The sequence below is a fragment of the Cyprinodon variegatus genome, unplaced genomic scaffold, assembly GCF_000732505.1.
Source record: "Cyprinodon variegatus isolate N-32 unplaced genomic scaffold, C_variegatus-1.0 Scaffold222, whole genome shotgun sequence".
NCBI lineage: Eukaryota > Metazoa > Chordata > Actinopteri > Cyprinodontiformes > Cyprinodontidae > Cyprinodon > Cyprinodon variegatus.
The window spans coordinates 738,921-748,927 of NW_015150675.1; the positions used below are offsets into that span (position 1 = coordinate 738,921).

Genomic DNA, 10,007 nt, shown 5'->3' on the forward strand with positions numbered 1-10,007 from the left:
AAGGTCCTTACAATGTAACAGTGAATATTAGAGACAGATTTGATTTTTTTTTTATGTAAGAGGAAAAATGTAAATGGAAAAATCAGAGCTTAAAATAAAACTCAAGATTTGTACTTTTTTATGTTGTGTAATTTTCTTTTTCTTCGAATTGATATTATAAAACGAGTATCGAAAAAAGTATCGATCAGGAACCGGTATCGAAGTGAAGGTATCGGTATTGGTACCGGAATCGAAAATTTTTGAACAATACCCAGCCCTAGTTATAAGCACACTGAAGTTCACTGAAACACGCTGACACATGTCCACATATGTGCTCAAAATATTATTTTGCTCAAAATATAATTTGGAGCATGCTCAAAATTTCCCGACCTTTGCCAGCGTATGCCATACATGGGCCATAAGTTACTGGTAAGTCATCTAATCGTTGACAAGTGTAAGTTACTCATAAGTCATGGTGTCCAGCTTATCCAAAACCTATAAGTAACTTGTGCCTAACTTATGCGTAACTTATCAAGAACTTATCTCCAGCGCATATCAACGCATTTGACTTGTTCCAGATGTCCGCTGAATGTGTTTCTAACTTACAGCTACTGTATAATGGCTTTTGGCAGCATCTTGGTATAAAAGGGGGATCACAGCTCCTCCATGCGCATCTCTGCTCCCCTCAGGACACTGGCCTGTGCATCATCTCATGGGCATTATGCTGCCGTACATTATGCATAAGCTAGATTGTTGTAGGACATAAGTTTTGGACTCGTTATAAATATGCTATGTATACGGCCAAAATACATAGAAAGTTCAGTGTATGCCAGCATTTTAAGAGATTCTGGGACGCCGGACATATGCTGTCTAAATCAGCAAGGTGCAACAGGGCTCTCAAATGATGAGGAAAAGGCAGAGAGAACTTAAAGTTATTGGTGACACTAATGGGTGAGCCAAAATAAAGACAAGCAGTCCCTATGTCTTCAGCAATGTAAGCCAATAGCAGCATCAGGATAACCTGAACTACTCTTACGATAAGCTTCATAAAAAATGAAAGTTTTAAACCTAGGTTTTTATAGTAGGCTCTTTGTCTGGTCTCACTGACAGTCAAGCTGAGTTTAAACTCACAATCACACAAAAGCTAAACTATGTTGTCAATGATTGCTTAAAGTTGTATTAGCACCAAAAGCAACCCTTGTAAGTAAACATTGCTGTCCAAACAAAAAGCGTGATAACGTTTTTTGGATATATATCACATTGATGAGATTTATTAAACAGCCAGTGTGTGACCATCTTGTGACTTTATATAATTTGATTATCTCTTTTTGATCAAAACCAGCATTAAAGGACAGCTTAAAAAAGATAACTCAAATTACTCATTAGTAATCACATAATGTAATGGTAGCAGGTAATAAAGCTATTTAACACCAACAGATACTATCCTTTATGACAAGCTGGCCTTGATGTATTCAGCTTTCCTTTGACATTTATTCACAGAACAATTTCAAAAACTTTGCAGCTTAAAAACAACCACATGTTTTATCTGGACCGATGGTGCCCTTCACATCGTGCTTATTCCAAAAGCTCTCACACTTTGGTCTATTTGGTATTGAAAAGTATAAGCATTTACAGCTTATGCAAATCATTCACATAATTTGACAAAGACTGCATCAAAAAAGCAGGCCTTTGGTGATAAAAGCAAAGCATAAGGAGGCAAGTTAACACCATCTATCATCATGATATGATCTCTTTTAGGCACTCCATCTCCCCTTTACCTTAATGTTTGTTTTGCTCAAGGTGTGGCAGCTTTAAGGACCATGAAAGATGAACCCACTAAACGGTTTACCGTAAAAAAACAAAAAAAACACTGTGTGATAGATGTTGCTACTGGCTGATTACTCAGGTGAAAACCATGGTTATCTGTATTCAAAATTCATTTTGTATCTTTAAATAAAACCCTTCTTTCAGTGTTGCAAATCAAACCATTTCAATGATCATTTTAAACATTAAAATATAACTTTTTTTTTTTTTGCTTAAATGTCATTAGACACACTGAATGTTGAAGCATTTTCTCATGCTTTTTTTCACAGAATTGGTTTTGTTTTCACTCTCAACAACGGCACAAGAATGGTTTCAATTTCATGGGGAGTGCTTCATATCTAATATCTGGCTGCATGTTCCTTCATGACAGAAAAAGTTGAATGAAAATGTTACTGAATGGTAAGACATGAGCTAAAATGTTTTCTTAGGATAAATTGATACCAATACATTGCGGAAAACATGTGGAGAGAGATTTTGATTTCAAAAACGATAATTGTTGTCATTGATTAACAGTTTGAACTGATTTTAAAACTTTTGTGAGAAACTGGGGTTTTGGAAAACAGCCACTTATGTTTTGCAGCTTGGAGGTCCTGAAACTGCCAATAAAAGAAAACTGTGCAGAGGCCCCCCCCCCAAAAAAAAAAAAAAAAGAGAAGATTTTAATCTTTGTTTCAGTCCAAGTTGTTAAATATGAATCTGTGGAATTTGGTTGCTTTGAAAAGCAACATGAGGCCCCCTAAAATATGTTTACTGTGGTAGAAAGTCATTGTTCTCAGGTATCAACAGGCAGTCTGTGGAATTGTTCCTTTGTTTGACCATATCCTTTATGGAAGGGGGGCAATCAGACGCACATCCGGCTCCACAAGACAGATAACAAACAAAACCACACAACATCTGGAACAAAGTCACACTGAAAAAATATATCAGATGTTTCTCTTTTTTGCTTCTAAGTTTATTTGAAAGACATTATGCAATTCATTAAACAATGGAAAATGTCATACTGAGCATTATGTTTAAATGAATTAATAATATGCAGTTGCATAAATAAAATTGCTTGTTTTGTTCAAAACAAGTGCATCAGCAAGTGTATGCCATGACCTCATCCTACCTATGGCTCAGCATGATGAAATTAAGTGAGTAAAACTCCCTGATTTGTATTTAAGCAATCTTAGGGTGGAGGGTGTGTGACATGTCATACTGTAGTAACACCAATTTGGTTGTAGTTAGTTAGTTAGTTAGTTAGTTAGTTAGTTAGTTAGTTAGTTAGTTAGTTAGTTAGTTAGTTAGTTAGTTAGTTAGTTAGTTAGTTAGTTAGTTAGTTAGTTAGTTAGTTAGTTAGTTAGTTAGTTAGTTAGTTAGTTAGTTAGAAGCCCCCTCCAAATACAAAACACACTTTTGCTTTTCCAGCCTAATTAAAACAGCTTTAAGATGCTTTTGTGGAGATTTAAACAAACAAAAGCAATACTGAAGTTTTCTGTACTGAATGTCCAACCTCAAGTGTCAATTATTTAAAAAAAAAATGTCTTTCTGTTCTGAAACAGAATTAATACTTAAAAAGATGTGGTCTGAGTACCTCTGTTGGAAAACAGGGAGGAGACATTTAGGGGTTGGACTGAGAGGCGGACCTGTTGCTCCACGCAGTTAAATAGTCCATAAGGCTTCCCCCTCTCCTCCTGCCTTGTGTCTGTGAGCTTCAATTCTGCCAACACAGCTAGCGACTCTCTCTCTGTCTCTTTAACTCACAATCTGTCTCACTGAGTCTCAGCACTTGAGAGCAACCATGCAAACCTCTAGGCAAACTACATATTCCATGCGCTCCTCTACCAGCAGCAGGGCCCCTTCCATGTCCATCACTCGCACCTCTGTTCCGGTCTACAAGGCCCAGTCCATTCATGGTGGGGCCGGTGGCTCCCGCGTCAGTGTCTCCTCCAGCTTCAGAGGTTCTCTGGGAGCCGGAATGGGAGCCGGTGTTGGAGCAGGGGGATTCTCCAGCAGTGTCCAGGTGAGCGGAAACAGTGCTGACATAATGGGGAACGAGAAGTTTGCCATGCAGAACCTGAATGACCGGCTGGCAAGCTACTTGGAGACCGTGAGAAGCCTGGAGAAGGCCAACCACAAGCTGGAGATAAAGATCAAAGAAGCCCTGGAGAAGAGTGGACCTGACTTCAGAGACTACAGCAAATTCCAGCCTATCATTGATGAACTAAGGAAGAAGGTAAGGAGGAGGGTGAGGGAGCATGAAATGGGCAGACATGAAATAAGTTAATCAAGATGTGTTGCAAGTGTGTAGCAGAAGCAGAGCATGTGTGAAAGAGGAAAACAACAAGTAGCTGTTATAAAACAGACTTGATTTGGGTGTACCTAAAAAGACATCAATAACACAAGAGTAAATCATATTAGACCAAACCACTGATTACTACCTGTGGATTTGTATTATAATGCACCTCTTACAATAATCAAGGCAACGTAAATTTCATACATTTCTACACTATGTGCCCGAGGGACCCAAAGTCTGGACCGGAAATATTATGGTGGAAGAATGTTGCAGCATCAGTGATCCCAAAACAGGAAACCAAAGCAAAACAAAAATGGAAAATATTTTAAGAGCTAGAAGACCAATTCATCTTAGTTCCACCTATAACTTTCTTTCACTGTAGTTATTTAAAAATGAAAGGAATGAAACGCAGTGCAGTGTTGACACATACAACAGAAAAGGAAAGGTCAGATGATAAACTATCTTCACTTTTTTACATGTCAACATGAACGTTGCATCTTTTTACAAGACAGAGTGCCGAGCTATTGAAATTATATTCTTTAAAACATGTCATTACTGTTCTCATCTAAAGAAATGTTTAGATATGTCACTACTAGAGCTCACTATAAAGAATCCAACGGGGAGTCTTGTTTTTATATTTTTCTCTGTCATTGTTAATCAAGGTAAGTAAAAGAGTCCTCATCAAGGTAAATAAAAGTTTCTTTCTTTATGTTGTGATAAAAAAGATTAATATATAAGAATTTCAGAAACTTTATCAAACTGGGTTTGTTTTCTACAAAGGGCAGTGAGTTTATACAGTCAGAGGATATGATCCATAATGCCCTCCTCCAACCTGAAACTTTTTTGGGGAAAAAAACACTTACTGCCACATAAAAACTGAAAAAGACTCACACAAAAAGTAATTTGTGGGGACACGTACATGCACGCAGAATCACATGACTAGACAAACACTTACCCAAAAATACACAACCACCATCAACACCACCATGCAAATGTTATCAGGATAGATCCTGCTCTCCCAAGCACAGACTGCCTGGCAGCTTTTCATTGGCTGAAGGACTTTGTCACCTGGATGCCTCCCTGCTGTTCATGGCAGCCCAATTAACTTTTCCATGACTACTAAACCATCTGGTTTTTAAAGTGATTGACTGCTACTCCCTCTTAATGTACAAAAACAGAAGCCCTGTTCACATGATAAATTTATTTGAATTTAAAAAAAGAAATAGATTAAAAGAAACTCATGAAGATTAATCAAAACGTTAATGATTTTCACCTGTTAACAAATCTAGATGATATTTTATTTATGATTTCTTTATACACTAGTAAAACAGTTTTTTTTGTTCTTCACACTTTCTATTGATTGCAGCCATAACATGCATATGCTATGGCTTCACTTTACAGGCAGATTCTCTTTTTGATCTAAATATTTCATAAATATTAGACTTTGCCATCAATTAAATTGTAGTATTTTCAGAGAATATGTCTGCCATGATCAGCCAAATGGCAGAAAAGCAATCAAACTTTTCAGTTTCTAAATACAGAATTTGGCCTTATATTCATATTCTGTTGCAGATAGAATAAACATATTTATATGGTCCTGAAATTTTACTCTGGTTTTTAATTTGTTTAGTGTAGTTTTCAACAATCCCACCTATTCCGTCAGGGTCGCAGTGGGACCGGTACCTATCTCCTGTACTCTATGGGCAAAAGGTGGGGTACATCCTGAACAGGTCAATGATAATATTTCAAAAACATTTATCCAAGATATGTAGAATATGCTGGTGAATATTCTCAGTCATCCAGGTCATAGTCATTCAAAAAAATTAAAAAACAATCCACTGGACTTTGTTTCCAAGTTTTAAGACGCTTCGCTTCCCATCCAGGAAGCTTTTTCAATTCAAAATGTCAGAATTAGCATTGAGTTTGAAGCTTTATAGATGTAGTATATGCCCCATGCTAATTGTAGCCCTTAACTCTAATGCTTTGCTTTAGCATTAGCATGGTCTTCATAAAGTTACGTTAGCACTATAATAACTCAGTCAAAATACCTTTATTATAATCTTGTAACATTTTTTAAATCAACTATCAAAATTATATAAAATATGATATTAAAGTCAAAAATCCTCAGTGTAGTCATTTTCTACTTTCTTTTATTTATGAAACTCCTGCTAGCATTAGATTAGCTGCAAGTAGTACTTATTAACCCGTAAACGACCTTTAGCTCAGCTAAATTAAAAGCTGTGATTTCTAAAATAAACATATTTACACCAAAAAAACTACCTAGGAATAAAATTGATGTATTGAATGTTTTTAAGTGGTAGATGCCATTTTTATAATGGTAATTCTTAACATCCTTAATCTCTTTCATATTTGAATATGTATTAAAGTTTTTTTTGTTTATTGTTCCAGATTTTTGATGCAACCATGGACAATGCCCGGCTGGTTCTTAACATTGACAATGCTCGCCTGGCAGCTGATGACTTCAGAGTAAAGTAAGCCCCGCCTGCTTTACTACCAATAATGTAAAACACCAAGGCAGACAGCTGCTGGCACACCCTGTTTTACTACAGAATGGGCTTTGCAATGAATAAATCCTGTCATGATCTAAGGAGGGAGTCATTTGTCTCATAGTCATAAATCTTCGTCATAAATGGTTTAAATACTATAGTTGAGTCAGAGATGTAAGAAAAAACAGCCGCTTCCAATCTGACCGAATCATCGTGTAAATATAATTCATACAGGGTGTTTGATTTTAAAGAAACCAGCACAGAAGGTTTCTTCCGTCCCTACCCGAAAGTGTTAGGTAGAGTACAATATTCCAGGGATTATAGTTTCTATCTGATGTAATTTAAAGTCAACCTTGCTGCTTTTTTCTAGATACGAGTCAGAGCTGGCCATCCGTCAGTCTGTGGAGGCTGATATCGTCGGTCTGAGGAAACTCATTGATGACACTAACCTGAGTCGAATGAACCTGGAGAGTGAGATTGAAGCTCTTAAAGAGGAGCTGATCCACCTGAAAAAGAACCATGAAAATGTAAGATTAAAACCAGCCTACATCAGAGTCTGCATATTCTGCAACACCCAGCACTAGCTTTGATCAAGAGATAGTCCTGAAAGCCTTCTCTAGCAAATGTCCATGTTCTAAAAGGATCTTGATGAATTTTTTGTACATAAGCACATGTCAATAATTATATCTATACTCAAAGAATACAATTCTGTGGGAAGCCTCATCATGAAATTCCTTACAGTCCATACAGGGAAGAAAGAGAGCACCACAGAATTAAAATAATTGAGTTTGCTCAGAGTGAAGCCAAAAAACAGCCTTTGTTTACTAAGGGATGTTTTAAACTAACTCTTTATGAACCAAGAGAAAAATTAGGACATGTTCCCTGTATTTTTATCTGACCATAAAATACGTTTAAGGCCTTGAGTCACACACAGGACACCGTTCAGAAAGCATATGTAGTATTCTTGTGAGATAAAATTTAATACAGATCTGTTTGGTAATTTTGAAGAAGTTGAATTGCATGACAAGTAAAAAAAAAGTCAAATTTAAGGATAGAAAAAAGGACTAACACTATGAGTTGATAGTTTTCAGGTTCCCCTCTTGTAAACAGTCATGTTATCCATTGTTTGCTTCAGTACAGTAGTACATTGATGACTAAGTTAATCAGACATGCATAACAAATATCGGCTAGAAACAAACAAATAAACTGAGTTTTAATTCTACTACTATAAGTAGTAGTCATTAAAAATGTGGATATTTTTTGCGCATGATATCCAAATTTTAAGATACAGAACTCAAACTTTTTGGGGTGTTTCAGTAAACTTCCACATGGAGATTGGAAAGAGTGCAATTACCACCAACCATTGGCATACAATTAGGTGTCCCGAATTGAGTAGGTGTGTGCATGATGGCCTAGGTCACCATAGAGTAAATGTTATTAGTGTAAAGAAGAAATTTTAATTATGTTTTAAAAATAAAAAAGTCACATTAGCCTTGAAGTAGCTCTTTGAAGCATGATTATTTGGTGCTCTGTGGATAACAGAAGTAATGACAGCATAATATACAGTGTGACAATGTGCCAGTTATGACTACAGACCACTTTCAAGATTTTTCCATCTGTTCCTTCAGGAAGTCATGGAGCTTCGTAACCAGATTGCCCAGTCTGGTGTCCATGTAGATGTCGACGCACCAAAAGGTCAAGATTTGGCTCAGATCATGGCAGAAATGCGAGCCAAGTATGAAAAGTTGGCACAGAAAAACCAGGAGGAACTCAAAGCATGGCATGAATCTCAGGTAAATGAGTAACCAACCTTTTGAAGAAATTTTTTTTTGTTTGTTTGTTTGCTTGTTCTCCAGCCTGTTGCTTCTAAAATAATTATTGAGTTATCAAGTGATTCACTAATCTTTGAATGTGATGACCTATCCTTCAGATTATAGAAGTTCAAACACAGGTGACGCAAAACACAGAGGCCCTAAAGGGTGCCCAGACAGAAGTGAACGACTTGCGCAGACAGCTACAAACCCTTGAGATTGAACTGGAGTCACAGAGGAGCTTGGTAAGAAGCATGCAGTCAGCACATACTTCATTTACCTCAACACAAGCTTAACCTTACTCACAGCAATGTCCAAGTCAGCACCCTTTCCTAAGGTCGTTTGCCTTTACTTTGTTGACACAAGCTTTACACTCTGATGGCCCGTCACTATGGTGTTGTCATTACAGATCTGCATAAGCTGTAAAAGTGTTAATCCATTAACCCCCTCCTGTCTTCACAGAAAGCCTCTCTTGAAGGCACACTGAGGGACACAGAACAGCACTACAACATGGAAATGGAGTCACTCAATGTGATTCTCCTGGGCCTGGAGGCAGAACTCACACAGCTGCGGAACAAGATCCAGCTTCAATCTCAGGACTACGAGGCCCTGCTGAACACAAAGATGAAGTTGGAGGCTGAGATCGCGACATACAGACGGCTGCTGGATGGTGGAGACTTCAAGTGAGTAAGGCAGTTTTACTAGGCTTCTTACTTTAAAATAAAATTGCAGAATATAACAGGGTTGTATTTTTTTTTTTGCTTTTAGGCTTCAGGATGCTCTGGAAGAACAGAAAACAGTGACAAAGACCAAAGTAATGACCGTCACACAGACCCTTGTAGACGGAAAGATCGTCTCTTCCAGCACAAACACAAAGAACCTTTAATCAAAGGATGCAAGCAAAACTTATTCTAAAATAACAAAATAAAATTAGCAAAGTGTTAATTTTAATCTGTTCATCAAACTTAATTTCCAGAGTCTCTAATAAGATCAAAAGCTCTTTGTTAAGCTTCACAGCAATGCTAATGTTTTTTGCAGAGGTTGATGAAAATTGGATCAGAGGAAAACAAAACCATCTGTTATTTATTCATCAGGATCTATTTATGTCACTTTTTTGTTGTCCTTTAGATGTTGCCACAGTTCAGGAGTGGTGGACTCTGACAAGCTATTGAGAGAAAAATTGATTAAAAAACAATGGTAAAATTAAATGCAACTTTAAAATTTGTGTGTTGTCTTTGTTTTCCTTTTATCCAATTTGCTCTGCCTGCTGTTCTGTCTTTATTTCAATAAAGTCCATTTGAAAAAAACATTTATGTCAAAGTGTGTTATTTCTTCCTGACTATCATCTAAAGGTCTTTAGTGTTGAGTCTGAATTACAGGAAAGGTAATAAAACGAGGCCTCCAAATATTAATATATAATTAGCTTTACATCCTTTGATAATCTTTAAACACTGAGGATCTCCACGTTTACTCTCCTATGACTAATTGGTCTCAGTTTTGTGCTACAAATAAAAAAAAAATCTAAAAATAATTTAATGAATATTAACTTGTAACTAATGGCATTTGGGCTGTTTATAAAACTATTGTTCTGTAAAATGTTTTATTCTTTCC

General features: G+C 36.8%; 1 protein-coding gene across 2 annotated transcripts; it reads left to right on the plus strand.

The window, feature by feature from the left end:
• The first annotated feature begins 3,469 nt into the window (after positions 1-3,469).
• On the plus strand, positions 3,470-9,581 carry LOC107088573 (keratin, type I cytoskeletal 18-like). Of its 2 annotated transcripts, none has more exons than XM_015380843.1 (7): positions 3,470-4,018; positions 6,488-6,570; positions 6,956-7,112; positions 8,214-8,378; positions 8,516-8,641; positions 8,859-9,083; positions 9,165-9,581. In XM_015380843.1, the coding sequence occupies exons 1-6, from the start codon at positions 3,584-3,586 to the stop codon at positions 9,081-9,083; spliced, it is 1,191 nt and encodes a 396-aa protein (XP_015236329.1). In that variant the 5' UTR covers positions 3,470-3,583; the 3' UTR covers positions 9,165-9,581. The 2 variants fall into 2 exon arrangements, with proteins under 2 accessions (XP_015236329.1, XP_015236328.1); XM_015380842.1 differs by having other exon boundaries at positions 3,471-4,018; positions 8,859-9,079.
• Positions 9,582-10,007: the final 426 nt, after the last annotated feature.

Coding starts and splice junctions, on each gene's coding strand:
- LOC107088573 (XM_015380842.1), top strand. CDS start 3,584: ATGCAAACCTCTAGGCAAACTACATATTCCATGCGCTCCTCTACCAGC. Junction 4,019..6,487: donor TTGATGAACTAAGGAAGAAG/GTAAGGAGGAGG, acceptor TTATTGTTCCAG/ATTTTTGATGCAACCATGGA. Junction 7,113..8,213: donor TGAAAAAGAACCATGAAAAT/GTAAGATTAAAA, acceptor CTGTTCCTTCAG/GAAGTCATGGAGCTTCGTAA.